Source organism: Gymnodraco acuticeps, unplaced genomic scaffold (assembly GCF_902827175.1).
Source record: "Gymnodraco acuticeps unplaced genomic scaffold, fGymAcu1.1, whole genome shotgun sequence".
NCBI lineage: Eukaryota > Metazoa > Chordata > Actinopteri > Perciformes > Bathydraconidae > Gymnodraco > Gymnodraco acuticeps.
Window position 1 is genome coordinate 40,439 of NW_022990607.1, and position 16,330 is coordinate 56,768.

At 43.2% G+C, this 16,330-nt stretch overlaps 1 protein-coding gene across 1 annotated transcript; it reads right to left on the bottom strand.

The window, feature by feature from the left end:
* Nucleotides 1-308: 308 nt before the first annotated feature.
* Nucleotides 309-8,520, bottom strand: LOC117554536 (alpha-2-HS-glycoprotein-like). Its single transcript, XM_034228961.1, has 7 exons — nucleotides 8,032-8,520; nucleotides 4,444-4,554; nucleotides 4,240-4,324; nucleotides 3,772-3,941; nucleotides 2,939-3,055; nucleotides 1,232-1,309; nucleotides 309-615 (listed from the first exon to the last, which is right to left on the bottom strand). Exons 1-7 carry the CDS (start codon nucleotides 8,500-8,502, stop codon nucleotides 403-405), a joined length of 1,245 nt encoding a protein of 414 aa, XP_034084852.1. The 5' UTR covers nucleotides 8,503-8,520; the 3' UTR covers nucleotides 309-402.
* Nucleotides 8,521-16,330: the final 7,810 nt, after the last annotated feature.

Genomic DNA, 16,330 nt, shown 5'->3' on the forward strand with positions numbered 1-16,330 from the left:
AACAAGTGCTTTGTTTATTTTATTTTATTTGATATACTTGGTCTTTTTGTTCCATTTATACACATTATTTGATCTCTAAATTGCATTATGGTATTAATAATGGACTTAGACTCAGAGCCTTTAGATTCTGACTTTGTTTTTTATCCTGTCGGACTCAAATCACACTGTTATCATCCTAACTTGTTTGACAACTGATATTGCGTTGTCTGTCTGGCTGTTTGTTGATAAAAAACTAAAATAAAAAGTTTTAAAAACAACCCAAACGGCTGCTCAGGCAGTTCAGTGAAAGAAGAAGCTGCACCCCATGATTGAAACCATGATTGTTTATTGGACATTATTTTGTAATATGTTTAAAGACTTTCTAATTTCCCACATATTACATTACAGACTGTTTTACAAGTCTTAAAGTCGGTAACAAATACATTTTTCCTTTGGACGGGGCCAGGGGCAAATGGGGTGGATCTCTGCATCCGATCCTTGGCAGTGGAATGAGTGGAGTGGCCTTTCTTCTTGAGGACGGCGACAATAACAAACAGCAGGGGGGGGAGGAAGCCTCACAGCATCTCCGGGGCTACATATGGGCTCCTGCTCACCATCGCCGAGGGCAGTAGAGTTCTGTTAAGAGCAGACCCAACAGAGTCAGTGAAATGCTGCCAGTCATGACAGTAACTAAGTATACTCACTCAAGTACCAAAAGTACTGTTTTGACATGACTTTGCTTTGCTTGAGTATTTTTCATTTTATTTTAGGCAAATGTTTTACTCCCCTCCATTTATTTAACACTCACAGTTACTAAGTGAATACACATAATACTCTGCTATGATATGATGCAGTACTGTGTTACTATTCACCCAGTGTCTATATTGTCTCCAGACTAACAAATTACAACATTAAAATGCTCTTTTACGAATCTATTGGTGAATCTCTTTGGTACTCCATAATAATACAATACTGTGAACGCTTTAGTTTTGCACATTAAGTAGGTATACAGTAAGTATATTTCGCTAAAGATATTTCTGTATTTTGACTGAAGTGGCATTTTGAAAGCAGGAATGTTCCTTGTGATGGAATATTTTTGGACTGTAGTATTTTCTTTTTTAGTAAGTAAAGGATCAGAGTACTTCCTCCATCTCTGATCTCTGCACAGATATCTGGTCACACAATTGATCAATAATAGATATAGATCGAATGGACAGTATTATGAGCGTTTATGTGTAGAATGCGGACTCACCTTTGGAGGGTAGTAATCGCACTGAACAGAATCGAGTCCCTTGGATATTAAGTAAGTTGAATGGCAGAAAGCATGGCGCTTCAAAGAGAGAGAGACAATTATCTCAGTGAGCAACACTGTCGCTTGATGTATAGAGGTCACATGACAGTGTGTCGGTAACATGAACAAATCCTTCACATGGCATGAAGTCGATCTCATGATATCAAAGTCAATACACAGTCGGTCACATGACATTAGGTTGGTAACATTACATAACGTTGGTCACATGGCAAAATGTTTGTCACATGATATAACGTTTGTCCCACAACATCATTTCGGTCACTTAACATTACAATGGTCAAACGATATAAAGTTGGTAACATGAGAGAAATTCGGAACACGACATAATATTGTTAACATTAAATAATGTCTGTCGCGTAATATAATGTTGGTCACACGACATAACGTATGTGAAACATCATAAAGTCGGTAACATGACATGAAGTCGATCACGTCATATAAAGTTGGTCACATGACTGAAAGTCGGTAACATGATATCACGTTGCACACAAGAAACTAAGTCTGTTGCATGACTTACCGTCTGTGACTCGACGGAAAGTAGTCAGGGGAAACAATGTCAATCATAACGTTGGTCACATGACATTACATGTGTTGCAGGGTTTCCGCTAGGATTTTTTCTCGCCGGTCAAATGTCCGGGCAGAATTTATTTTACCGGACACATTTGAAAATTACCGGTCATATTTCAATAATAATAATAAGAGTTGTGTAGCAGAGTTTCCGTTAGCAGGTAATTACCGGACTATGAGCGGATATGCTGATGTTTAAAACTCAGTTCACGGGGCTCATTTTTATATTGCTTCAGTTTATAATCGTAACAGATCGAACAATTCAGATTCATTTTTCAATAAATGATTCAACAAACAACAAACAACATAATTATTACATTCAAACAAACTACTTGTAGTAGATAACGTACATTATTCAAAAGTTTACATTAACTTTGAATAATAACACGGGAGAAACGGATGCTCTCTTTTCCCCTCTCTCCCTCTCCCTCTCTCTCTCCTGACAGCCCGTCAGTTTCTCATGCAGCTCGCTAAACAGTGGGCGGGGCTTCAGGTGATCATGCAGAGCTGCGTGTCTCGGTCTGACTCAGCAGCTGATCTGATCTCTCTCTCGGGTCCGGTTATACTTCACTCGCGTTTATGTCCATATCGATCAGATCCAGCTCTCCTGATCGGCCTTTATAGAGAGCACCGATCAAACTATTAAGAGTGAATATCGGCCGATAATGACCGGCGGCCGATCTATCGGAGCCTCCCTAATTATTACCAGACATTTTGACCGGCAGGTTTTGAATTTACCGGTTTTTAATACATTTTACCAGATAAAACCCGGTAATTACCGGCTAACGGAAACCCTGATGTGTTGGTCATAAAGTTAAACATTCTTAGACCTATTTCCATATGTTGTTGTTCTTGAGATGTACCGGTATGTTGGCACCATTTGTTGTAATAATTACACTATTAGCTTACTTCAAAAGGATAGTGTGAGTCAAGGTAACCTATAGACCAAGTCAGTGAGATCATGTGTTGTGTTCAGTAGCATTTCAACTGGAAGTAAAACTTGTCTTCAACTGATAGTTTCTTGCAAATGCAGTGATTACATGTCAAAGTGTGTCTTCTATTCGTACGAGTTGTACTCACAGCTCGATCAGGGCAGAGGGGTCTGCAGACCTCAGGAAGGATGCTGGATCCCATTGGGCAATGGGACTCCACGAGGGCAATCGCAGCCGCGTAGAACAAGTTACTCCCCAGTATCGACTGAGAGAGGAGGACATAGCACTGCATGAGGCTACAATACATACTGTGTGTGTGTGTGTGTGTGTGTGTGTGTGTGTGTGTGTGTGTGTGTGTGTGTGTGTGTGTGTGTGTGTGTGTGTGTGTGTAAACAGTCACATGTGGGGACTCGCCTCCCTTATGGGGACAAATTGGAGGTCCCCATGAGGGGAATCATTAATTTTAGGGTGAAGACTTGGTTAGGTTTAGGGTTAGGGTTAGGGTTAGGGTTAGGTTTGGGTTAGAGGTAGGGTTATGTACTCCGGTGTGGGATTATGTTGCACTGGCCTAGGGGTCCGTGGATGGGTGTTGTGAGGGTGTCTGTTGGTGTTGGGGTCCATGGGCCAAGGAGGATGAGTAGGTCAGATCATCCCTGGGACTGGTGGGCAGAGGAGAGGGAGGATCCAGAGGAGATACGTCTTAGGCGTCGTTGAGTCCCCTGGGTGTGGTTGTCCCTAGTTTCTGGATCCATGATGTTTCTGCCCTCTCCCTCTGCCCGATGGTCCACCGGTCATTGGTTAGGGTTAGGGTTAGGGTTAGGGTTAGGCATGTGTTGGTTATGGTTAAGGTTAGGATAAGTCTCCAGGAAATGCATGTAGGTCAATGTAATGTCCCCTGAAGTGATGTATACATGGTATGTGTGTGTGTGTGTGTGTGTGTGTGTGTGTGTGTGTGTGTGTGTGTGTGTGTGTATTCTATACCCCAATTACAATCCGTCCCACGTCCTTCAGGATGAAGTAGTTCTGGTTGTTGGTGTTCCCGTTGACTATCTGCACAGCTTCTTTTACGGACTTCATACCATCAGGGTCATGAAGTGAGATCAGATGGGAGCAGTCAGGGCAGATGCCCGCCATCTCACGGTGTGTTAACACTAAACACACACACACACACACACACACACACAATTATGTGTCTGTCATAACCAATAGTTTTCCCAACTGTAACTCTATGGTAGTCATATGGAGATATTATGAATAGCGCCTCCTGAGCGATTGGTTGCATTGCAATATACAGGGTTCGATTCCTGCATGTCTTACTCCTTGCTCCCCTCCCCCCGCCCCCAAAGAAAACAATCATCTAAAAGGAGAAACCCTTTCCAGAGTTGAGGGTTTCAGGCAAAGTGTCCATTATCAATGTGCTGTTGCGTGTATTGCATGACAGAGACCCACCTTTTCGCGTGTCACAATGGTAATTTGTGACTCTGGCGTCACCACTTCTCACACTCATGCTAACGGAGCAGTTAGCCATCACCTCCTACAGAGAAACACAGCGCTTGTTCTGTCCAGACCTCACATAACCAATAACCATACGTCAATCTGGCCGTACATGAACGAGACACAATTTGGCTAAAGAGTAACTGATCCAACATTTACCCAGTCCGTCACATCGCGGATCACACAGTCCTCAAAGTGCATCGGGTTGATGTTGTGGCACGTTGTCTCCATCAGGTCCAACTGCAGCTGGATTTTACAGCCGCCATGGACCTGCAAACAGTGTAAGTCACATTTCATTTCCATTTAGATGATACTTTTATCCAAAGAAGCCAATGAAGGGAGCGGAGTAGCAGGGTGGTGTGGCAGAACTTAGTGAGATGATATGGAGCTTTTGGAAATGTACAATATGAACATTTTGTTTAGTGAGCACATAATAAAACAGGACTGTTTTATTTATGATGAAATATCCCTATTTTAAAGCTCACCTATTATGCTATATTTGAACAATATATTATTGGGCCATATCCATACAAAATGCCCCATACCCCTCTTTTTCCGCCCTGTTTCCAAAGTGCTGATTCTGGGTCAGTAGCTTCAAATAAAAGCTGAGCTTTTGCTGGCCACGCCCCTTTCCGCATGCTAGCAGTGAGCTCTGAGTCTTTGAAGAGAAGAGTATCTACTCTACCGGCAGAGGTCAATGGAAAGCCAGTCCACATGTTAGTAATGTCGTCATGACTGCAGCTAATCTGGATCAGCTCCGTTGTGCTGCCGTTTTTAGAGATGAGGAGGAAAAGAGAGAGGGTTGTATGTCTGACACTTTGTGAGTCTCCTTTCACATATTTATGTATAAAACACATCAAAAGGGGCATTTTGCATAATAGGTAACCTTTAATATCTCACTATTTTATCTTTGTCACAAATATTTTAAAGAAAAAATGGAATATAAATGGATAGGTTTTCTTCCGTTAATTCAATGATTTAATTTGATCGGCTTTGAACATTTCAGAAATGCTTTCTTTGGTGGTTGTAACACTGATAAGTAAGAAACAGAGCTCGGACCAGCAGCCGGTCTTTTCTTTTTTCAAATAAATATGTAAAATATCTTCATTTTGTAATAAAAATAACATTTTATAATATTCTGCTGCATTTTGTGAGAAACCGCTTAAACACACATTTCATTCCTTTCACCACATTTTTTAGTAAGTCATTACAGATTGCAGGGGGTCAGACTTTTTGATCTGAACGTAATGCATTATTATTAGGGCTGCCAAGTTAACGCGTTAATAACGCAGCGTTAACGCAAAAAAAAATTAACGCCACTAATTATTTTAACGCGAATAACGCATGTGTATTTGTTGTCCTCGGCCGCCCCGTAGTTTCAGAGCATCGAGTTTAAAACACCATCTACAAGCTGATGCTGACAGCCCCGCTCCTGCCGCCCGCTTGTGGCAGACCACACTTCCACGCTCACCGGCAGGCACCGACTGGCCTTTGGGAGGACCGGGAGGGTGTGTGTATGTGTGGCCCGAGCGAGCGAGAGAGAGACCTTACGTGCATTGTTGTTGTTAGCATCTGGTGCTAGCTAGCTGCGCTAACGGATATAAGGAGCTGTTTAAATTAAAACAGAGGAGCGACATTTCGCCACAACTGCGCCGAGCACTTGACTTTATGCAGGAAGCCAGACAGTGGGACATTGTACGAGAAGTCAGCACACTCAGCACGGATAGTGCGCAACATGATTGCAGCGTCCAGGCAGCTCCCGTTCGAGCATATGCCTTGAGTTGCACATAGCTCCAACGATCCACACACACACACACACACACACACACACACACACACACACACACACACACACACACACACACACACACACACACACACACACACACACACACACACACACACACACACACACACACACACACACACACACACACACACACACACAGGTTGTTGTGTTTAATATTCATGAGAATATTTGTCATTGTTCAAATGATAATAAACATTAGCATAAAGTATATTTGTCCACTCATATGTTGATAACAGTATTAAAAACTTGAAAATATTCCTCTAAGGTACATTTAAAACAGATCAAAAATGTGCGATTAATTTGCGATTAATCGCGATTAAATATTTTAATCGACTGACAGCCCTAATTATTATATAACTCTTCATCCGTAAACATGTGTGTTGTCTTTATTTAACAGTGCACATACAAACTCTGGACATCCAAGAGGTGTTAGGACGCACGATGAAGGCGCTGGAATCCAACCTGTAACGTTGTCAGGCTTGGGGATTAAGGGATTACATGCAACAGGATTACGTCATTACGATACATAAAAAGAAAAAGGTAACTGTATTCCCTTACAGTTACATAAAAAAGACCTAATCAGATTACTATTACATTTAAAATGAGGGATTTCCAGCTGGATTAAAATGTGAGTTCTCTGTAAACTGCACTGCTCTGTGGGCTAATGCTAAGTGTGAGTCTATACGCCTACTGCCTGAATGTGCTTATGGTTTCCACTTTCTTTGCTTCATTCTTTCCATTTATAATTAAGTTTGGTGAACCTATATGATCATAAAAGAGTGTGTGTGTGCTTAACTGTATGTTATAAACCAAAACAGAGCATTTCCTGTCACCTTAGATCAGTGGTTCTCAAAGTGGGGGGCGCAGAGGCATGACAGGGGGGGCGCGAGAGACCAGGAGGAACAATGGTCATTAAAAAAAATCATAATTTCAAAGATTATTGATTCGAAAATAATATGATACTATTACGTCTGGGTCTCTGTGTTTCATTAAAGTTGTGTGTGTGTGTGTGTGTGTGTGTGTGTGTGTGTGCGTGCGTGCGTGCGTGCGTGCGTGCGTGCGTGTGTGTGTGTGTGCGTGCGTGCGTGCGTGCATGTGTGTGTGCGTGCGTGCGTGCGTGCGTGCGTGCGTGTGTGTGTGTGCGTGCGTGCGTGCGTGCGTGCGTGCGTGTGTGTGTGTGTGTGCGTGTGTGTGCGTGCGTGTGTGTGTGTGTTGCAGTAGAACATTCCTCTGTAGCGCCCGGGACATTAATGGGAAACCCTAAATGTTTGAGCACCCTCTATGAAACGTCAGATACCCCACAGCACCCCCAAAATAAATCTCTGGCGCCGCCACTGAGCCTGACTATATGTGTTGGGGGGCCGACTTCTTTTTTTTCTCCAAAGGGGGGGCCGGACAGAAAAAGTTTGAGAACCACTGGCTTAGATTGACTAAAAGTGAAGCAGCGTTCAGTTATGATGCTCCAAACATCTGGAGCTCCCAGAAACCTGCAGGTCCGCTGCAACTCTGACTACTTTGAAATCCAGCAAGAAGACTTTTCTTTTTGCCGCTGCTTTGAATTGCCTTGTGTTGACAGGTGCTTTATAAATCAACTTGCCTTCCTCTCTCAGTCACAGCAGAACTGAATCAATACATGGATCAGGACCAGAACACATCACAGACATGTTTACAGAGTTCTGTTTGCTGAAGCAACCTTTAGTCACTATGCTGTCCTTCTTGAAACTGCTCTAACCCTCAAAACAGAAAAAACACACGTTAGGATGATAATGTTGAGTTTTTTGTGTTCTTCAAATATGTTTTCACACTGATTTTACACTTTTTCTTTTATCAACAGTGCTAACATTTGCACTTTACAGTATGTGTCTCAAGATAACTGCTTGAACGTCCATACTTCACTAAAGAAAGTAGGTCTTTTGAGTAATGCTGATTATTTGTACCTGTTCCACTTTGCTGCCTTTGATCTCACTCAGCTTGAACTTGTAGCCATGGTCGTGGTTCTCGTCGATGTGATGTGCAGCCATCCGTGCCGCCGCAGCACCTCCATCCTCGCGGCAGGTCACCGGCCCCACAGCTGGAGCAGCGCTGCAGAGCAGAGCCGTGCAGCACAGCAGCAGCAGCAGGGCGGGTAGTCCCTTCATGGTGCGGGGACACGTGAAGCAGACGGCTGCAGCCAGGGCGGGTGGTCCCTTCATGGTGCGGGGACACGTGAAGCAGACGGCTGCAGCCAGGGCGGGTGGTCCCTTCATGGTGCGGGGACACGTGAAGCAGACGGCTGCAGCCAGGGCGGGTGGTCCCTTCATGGTGCGGGGACACGTGAAGCAGACGGCTGCAGCCAGGGCGGGTGGTCCCTTCATGGTGCGGGGACACGTGAAGCAGACGGCTGCAGCCAGGGCGGGTGGTCCCTTCATGGTGCGGGGACACGTGAAGCAGACGGCTGCAGCAGGGCCCTTTATAGACCTCAGAGGGAGGGGCAGATACAGGAGGTCAGTGATGGAGACTGAAGAGGGGTAGCATGAGGACAGGGTCACACCAAGTCAGTGAACAAACAGGACTTTCACCATGGCACTGCATGTCAGCTTAAACCTTTCCCTGGCACGGTAACATTTCTACTGAAGCGAGTCAAACAGAGAAACTGTCATTTGCATCGCAGCTTTACAAGAATGTAAAATCTTAGATCTCATAGCTGCCAATGTGTCATGCTGGAAGGAGATTGTGGCCAACATCCAGACCTACGGTACGACAATACTTTATGATCAGATCAAGTCTGACTTTGTTCTTGCATCACAACAGCACCATTCGCAAGCCCAAGCAACGTGTGCCCTCTCCGGCGAGCCCTGAGGAGCAGTGGAGCTCAGTGTTCCTCCTATAGATGTGTGTTGTGGACGTGAAGGGGTGAGGAGCCGCCTGGGAGCCATGACCGAGTGCTCACTCTGGATTTGAAGTGAACCGCTTCCCTAATAAAGGAAAAACAAGCATTTCAGCGACTTGAGTGTAGTATCGATACTAAGATCATCAGTAAAGGACCAGTATCTGAATGGAGGCATAATACCTTCACATTGCTGACTTTAGGGTCAATGTTTGAACATCTACTTTCTACTAACACACTTTTCTAAAAAACTGCAGGGATAGAAGCAGATGGATAAATACTGCCAACATGTGACCTCTGGTGTTTAATTTGGTTGACATCTACAGAAAGTAGGTGTCATATTATGATTGGATATGTGTATTTCTGAGGGAGGTGCTGTCGGTCGTTGATTGGAGTACAGGCAACAGTCTTCTTCCCAAGGTCACCATGCCCTACTGACTGTCTGTTTCTCCTGTCACGTGCTAAGCTCTGAGCGGCTCGTGCCTGGCACGGCGCCCTCTCCTGAACCTCAGCCAATAAACCTAATCAAAGTAGCAGAAATGCAGTTCCTTCCTTGTGTTGTGCTCACCGTTAACCCTGTCATGAAGCTCACTTCTCTTCAGCTTCAGACCTTCTGGTGGCACATTATTCATAAACATTTCTTTATGAGCAAGCACTAATGTTCTTCAATCTTTCCTTTCACATCATTTAATGATGTGAATATATGCACGTGATGGATTATAAAATACATAATCTGTGAAACTGTGAATAAATGTAAAATATAAAAGTATAAACGTATAAACGTATTAGGGCTGTCAAGTTAACGCCTTAATAACGCGTTAACGCAACAAAAAATTAACGCCACTAATTATTTTAACGCATGTGTATTTTTTGTCCTCGGCCGCCCCGTCGTTTCAGAGAGTATCGAGTTTAAAATACCATCTACGGGGAACTTCCGGCGACGAGGAATGGAGTAGACGCGTGTTTCTCCAGCTCCCACTACTTTTAACTTACAACTCACGTTTAAACCTCTTACCTGTAAACAATGCGGGGATTTTTGTTTAATTGTTTTATGTATTGTACGTATAACTATCTACTTTCCGTTGAAACGGCTAAATGGCTTTGAAAATAAGCAAAAAGGAGAAGAGAGACGAGGCAGCTACTACTGCTGTAGCTAGCATGCCGTTCTTGGTTAAGCTACTGGAGGATCACAGAGACACCCTTTCCAAGGAATTTAAGTCGGCTATGACTTCTCTGGAAGCGAAATTAGACTTTGTCCAGGAGACAGTTACAGACCACGGTAACCGCCTGACCTCCCTTGAGGCTAACGCGAATCAGCTCAGCGACAAAATGGAAGAGTTGGAGGCTAACGGCCCGTACACACAGCAGCTTTTGGCGATTTGTCCACCGCTTCCAGCGCGTCTCCGCCCATTGACTTTGAATGGGGATGACGTCACTTTCCCTCGCTTGTCGCCGAACTGCATTGTGGGGGGGCGAGGCGAAGATTTCCAGGATGTCCAGGATGTTCAGGATTCCAAAGTTGAACAATGTTCAACTTTTGAGGCTGAGCTGGAAGCGACAGCCAATCAGATCCGTTTATGCAAATCTGACAGTTCAAGCGCTAGCCAATCAAACCGCGTGCAAGCTGGGAGAACCAGACCCGCAGTTCATTTCTATATTCCACAAAAATGTAGGAGAAGTTAGTTATTGTGGTAGCAAATCACCCGGTTCTTTATGACCAGTCCCTATTTACTTACCGGGATACAAACCGGAGGAACCAGGCATGGAGGGAGGTGGCAGAGACAGTGGGTGAAACTGGTAGGTTTTCGCTTGTTTGGGGATTTTATATCCAGTTTACTTCGTTGCTAGTTTACTTCGTTGCTAGCAAGCATAGACAGTATCATTAGCCAGCATGGAATGTAGCATAAAATAGCACCATAGACATTGATCTCATAAATGTTTAAAGAAATAGTGGAGAAGAACCGGGGTTTTTTGCTTTGTATGTCGGGGGCGGGAGATTCATGTGATTGGTTGTTGGTCGCGAAATCCCCAAGCTTTCAGACACGCCCAGCTCCAAGATTTTCAAGATTTTTGAAAAGCTGCTGTGTGGACGTACCGTAAGTGCGCAGCAATGGAGGGAAGCTACAACAAGCTAAAGGCTAAAGCTATAGACCTTGAGTCACGCAGCCGCCGCAATAACATAAGGATAACTGGCTTACCGGAGTCGATTGAGGGTGCACGTCCCACAGACTTTTTTTCGAGACTGTTGGTGGAGCTTCTGGGTGACCAAGTCCTCACTACAGCTCCGGAGCTGGACCGAGCACACAGAGCCCTGACTGCCAAGCCAAGTCCCGGGTCAAGACCAAGAGCGGTAATAGCCCGCATCCATCATTTCAGGACGAAAGAGCTGATCATTCAGGAGGCCTGAGAAGTTTTCCACGCTTCTCTCGCCATACTTGACAACCGTTCTGGCCGAATCCTTTCAGCTGGGCTCGCTCCCCCCGTCTCTCAACGAGGCAATAATTACTCTTATATCTAAAAAAGGGAAAGACCCTACCGAATGTGCCTCTTACAGGCCTATCTCATTGCTGAACACAGATGCTAAAATCTTAGCCAAGGTTCTGGCTCGCAGATTGGAAGGTGTCATCCCACTAATAATATCATCCGATCAGACTGGGTTTATTAAAAACCGCTACTCCTTCTTTAATGTCAGGCGTCTCTTTAATATAATATATTCACCAACTGGAAACGTCCCAGAATGTGTTGTGGCTTTGGATGCGGAAAAGGCGTTTGATAGAGTCGAATGGAGGTATTTATTTACAGTTTTAGAGAAGTTTGGCTTTGGGTCATCGTTTATATCTTTGGTTAATCTATTATATGCTTCTCCCACTGCCGCAGTCCAAACAAATGGCACACTCTCGCAACCTTTTGCCTTGGGCCGTGGAACACGCCAAGGTTGCCCATTTAGTCCAATCCTTTTTAATTTGGCTATTGAACCGCTAGCGATTGCTCTCCGCAACAGTGCAGACGTTGCCGGTATCTCAAGGGGGGGCTCGGTGCATGAGGTGTCTTTGTATTGTAGAGTTATATTTGTATTTATTCATGTTAGCAAACTATGGATAAGCTTAAAATGAGAATAATTTGGGTAAAACTGTGAGCTGCATTTTGGGGCCTGTTGACATGTGTTTTTGAGGACAAAGGAAGATGGGGGAAGGTGAGAGCATGTCCTGATTTGCATTCAACTTAGAACGAGCCACAGTGGTTTGTGATATTAAGAGAGGTCCCTTGGGTTTCTCTGGTGCTTATCAATAGTAGCAGTTAAGTGAATACTGTTCAAACAATACCTGTGTTTGTGTTTTATATTGATTTCTCTGTTTTATCCTTTCATAAATGTAAGGACTACAAATGGCTATAAACATTCTGGGCTGGTTGGAGTAAACAGGGTTTTATTGCTCTGTGGGGGAGGTGTAGGTATGCAGGCCTTGAGACCTTTTGTTGGAAAGTGAGCCTGTTTGGTTTCCTGCTGGCCAGAGTTGCGTCTCCCAATGAGATGACCTGAAAAGATGACCAGCTGACCTAACACCAAACCCCTCCTTCTTACTCTGGTATATCTCCGGTGGATCCCTGGCGTTCGGCCTCTTCTTCACATGCTGCCCTCGGGTGAAAGTAGCTCTGCAGTATGCGAACCAGGGCAGGAGTAAGCCGGCATTACTCCTTAAGCATTACAATATAACTGTAATATATCATGTTGTATTGTAATGATTGTATTGCATTGTCATATTGCCATTAAAGTAGATTATTGTTAACTGTTACTTTGTAGATATGGATTCCTTCCTGTATTATAACCAGCTTCATAGGAACGCACGGAGATTTGAAAAGCGGACCAGTTATCCCTCCAAATCTCTAACAAAATGGTGACCCGACGTCTAGAGATAACGAAGCTGAGGAAGAATTCAGACGCTTTCAAACATCTCAGACAATCAGCAGGACTCTGCAACTTTGCAAATAAGGTAAGCAGACGATGAAAGTCGCCTGTCTGTAATTGGATACGCTAAAACTTTAGGATTGTCTGTAGGCGTTTCAAAGTGTTTTTATAGTTTAAATGGAATATACAATGCATATTTTACTATGTTAGGAAAGTTATATACAAAACGTAAACGTTGATCGACAGGTAGACGAAAGTCCTGCGTGACGTAAAATAGAGCAGTTTGGCGCGGATCTGCAGGTAGAATATTCCTGAGTGGCGTAGAGATGGTGCAGTTTGTGTGAATGCGAGGTTTGATTCCTGCACGGCAAAACCTGGAAACTCGATAAATCAGATCGAGTCGCCGTTTAAAACTGGGGTTTAAATAACAGACCAATGCTAAAAGCTTAAAGCCAGAGGTCTGTTATATATTAACCAAGGTAGAGCGTTTCCCTTTGTCTGGAAACTTCTGCTGCTGCCATCTAGTGGCTGAAAGGGGGTATCACACCCTTGAAACTTCTGCTGCTGCCATCTAGTGGCTGAAAGGGGGTATCACACCCTTGAAACTTCTGCTGCCATCTAGTGGCTGAAAGGGGGTATCACACCCTTGAAACTTATGCGAGCTTAGAGTTTAATCATTACATTGCTGGCCGGTATTGAAGACGGGAAGCACGTTCCCAGTATATTAATTATAACGGATTTTGGAAAACTGGTACAAAACAATAAGGGATTGAACATTTTTTACAACGACAGCACCAGGAGATGAGTAAACTCAAGAATCTGTAGTGTAAATATATTGTGCAAAACACATTTTACACTCGAACTGTTTGCACATCATAGACAAGGAATTTAGACAATATAAATAAATGTTCAGAAAGAAGACATAGGCCTACACTTGATTCAAATTTCATTACTGTGATCCGATTGGTGTGCTCTGCAGGTTTACTATTGTTCGAAGTAACAGTGGGATTTAAAATGAGAGAAGATATGGAGATGTTCTTTCATAGTGTGTGGAATATGTGATGCTGGAAACATGTAAGTATTTCAGAGTTGTGTTGGGTAAATATGTAACAATGGATGAAACAATTTTTGGAGTTAGTTTTTGTAATATCATAAGTAGACATTAATTATGTTGTTTAGATGGCATTTAACAACTAAGACAGATAGTATGATTAGAAAGAGACAGAGTGGAAAGGGTTGGATTTATTTAACATCAGTGGGCTAGACTTCTTATAGGTAATGTGTACCGGGACCTGGACTCCCCCTCTGAGTTAGAAAGGCTTTGATCCCGACCCTCCAAGCAGACAACGAGACCTAACCCAACAGGAGACTCCTCCTTCTCCATCGTACAGACAGAGAACCAGAGCTGAACCAACAACGACCTGAGGCATCCAGAACCAAACCAGCATGCTGACAAAGAGGCAAACTCTCATCGGTCCCTCAAACAGGACATGAAGTTCCAAACTGCGCCGCGAGATTTGGCACAATAGACATGAGAGCAGAATCCGCCCTCCATAAAAACAGCAGAGAGACTGTAAAGGAGGAGGGCAACAACAGTGGCATGATGGGGCTGCAGATGTGACTGGGCCAATGGCTGCCTACAAAAGTTACAGCGGATGGATTCAACAGCTGATGGACTGAAGAGAAGACAGAATCAGAGGAGTTGGCATGGTCGATTAGAAGTGAGGAGGCCGGGGTCACGGCTTGAGAAAACCAGGGGAGGAGGAAAGGAGAACGGGAATGAGTGAGTTACACATAAACACACTTATTCACGAAACGCACATTTAAATAACTTGAATTAACTTCATAAAGACAGAAAGATTTATTAATCATTTGGTAAATTAAAAATAGCAGGAAAGAGGAAACTATTAAAGTAAAATGATAATCATCCTAAAACACACTGACAGAGTAGAACCATATTCTTCAATATTTTCATCATGTTAACAATTCATTCTTTAGGACATTTTTATTCACGTGTGAATAAAGTAGTGATCTCATTGGTTACAATATTGATCACCATTAAAAGGATAGTTTTAGGAACCACTCTATAGGACAAATCTTTGTTTGTATTAATGGCTAGTGCCAAGCCACATATTAAATTCCAATCTAAAGTGTTGATTTCACCATTGTGGCATAGTTATTACCAGACTTCGGTTTTAAATCCTTGATAAAGGAGGGAGTAATTGTTGCATGTTCGGACACCCAAGGTTCCACACACTGCTAAAGAGTTTAACATCGTTTTTTAAGTAGACCAGAATTATAATGAGCTATGAAATGCAGAGCGACACAGATCCTAGTAATGTTTTGACTCAAGATAATATTTATTGTACAAAAGTTTCTGAAATAGATCATTAGACATTTTAATACTAATTAGGTGTAAATGGATTGCAGTAGTAGTGGTACTCGAAGGAAGTGAGTTTTGTACCAAGTTTCAGGAAAAGTGGGAGGCGGAAGTCCCAATGACAAGTGAGAATCATCTTGAAAATCATAGTTGAAATCGTGACATATTTTTGTAGACAAAGGATACTGGCCTAGGCTGAAATGTCAAAGTCTCTGCAGAGCACGACACATGGCCAAAAAAGACGGAGACCAACTGACCTTTGACCCTGACCGACAGTGTAACTTGACAAGGCACTGTGGATGACTGACTCTGGGGTGAAGCTGACCAAACTTGACATGACGACCAGACAGTGTGAGTGTGAATGAATGCCGGCATGTGATCAGTGTAACTGCATGATTCTAAAACAATAACTAACCAAGCATGTTTTTGGACTAACATATTATTTTGGAGCTCCAAGGGAAACGAGAGGTTTCCTAAAAATTCCACAAAAAGGGGAAACCGCACATGTGATATTTTCCTCTCACATGAGTTGGCGGTTTGCAAATGTAAAACTACAATCTGAAGATTCTGTTTCTTTTAGGCCTGAAGGACGGAGAGGAGCACTTCTTTTCACTGAAGTGTTCACTGTGGAAATAATGATAATAATGTTCGTTATGTCGCTAACCAATTACCTGACAGTTTTTGTTCCCCTCCCATTACAGGGTTTTGTTACACATGATTTCATGTGTAAAAGGGGGGAGTGAGTATAATGTATAAATCTCAACATGGCTGTAAAATTCACAATTTAAATTTTTCTTTTAAGGATTGACAGAAACCTTCCGCCCCCAACCCAGATGTTCAAACTGAGCATTGAATGTAATTAACCTGCTCCATATCTGGGGATAAGATACTGTTTGATGAATGTTGAGATGTTTCTAAATATTGATTTGAATTATAACAGGTAACAAAGAAGCAGTGGCCAAGGGGCTACTGTGAAACCGAAGAAGTTGACCTGTGATAATGAAACAATTTTGTAATATTTTAACAGACATTAGAGTAACTGAGGTTTGAAATGTAGAAAGAACATATTACAGTTAAGTTAAGCTA

Excerpts from the sequence above, each read along its gene's own strand:
- LOC117554536 (XM_034228961.1), bottom strand. The coding sequence starts at position 8,502 with ATGAAGGGACCACCCGCCCTGGCTGCAGCCGTCTGCTTCACGTGTCCC. Across the intron at positions 4,555-8,031 it reads AAGGCAGCAAAGTGGAACAG|GTCCATGGCGGCTGTAAAAT; the intron begins GTACAAATAATC and ends CACTGTTTGCAG. Across the intron at positions 616-1,231 it reads GCGATTACTACCCTCCAAAG|AACTCTACTGCCCTCGGCGA; the intron begins GTGAGTCCGCAT and ends TGCTCTTAACAG.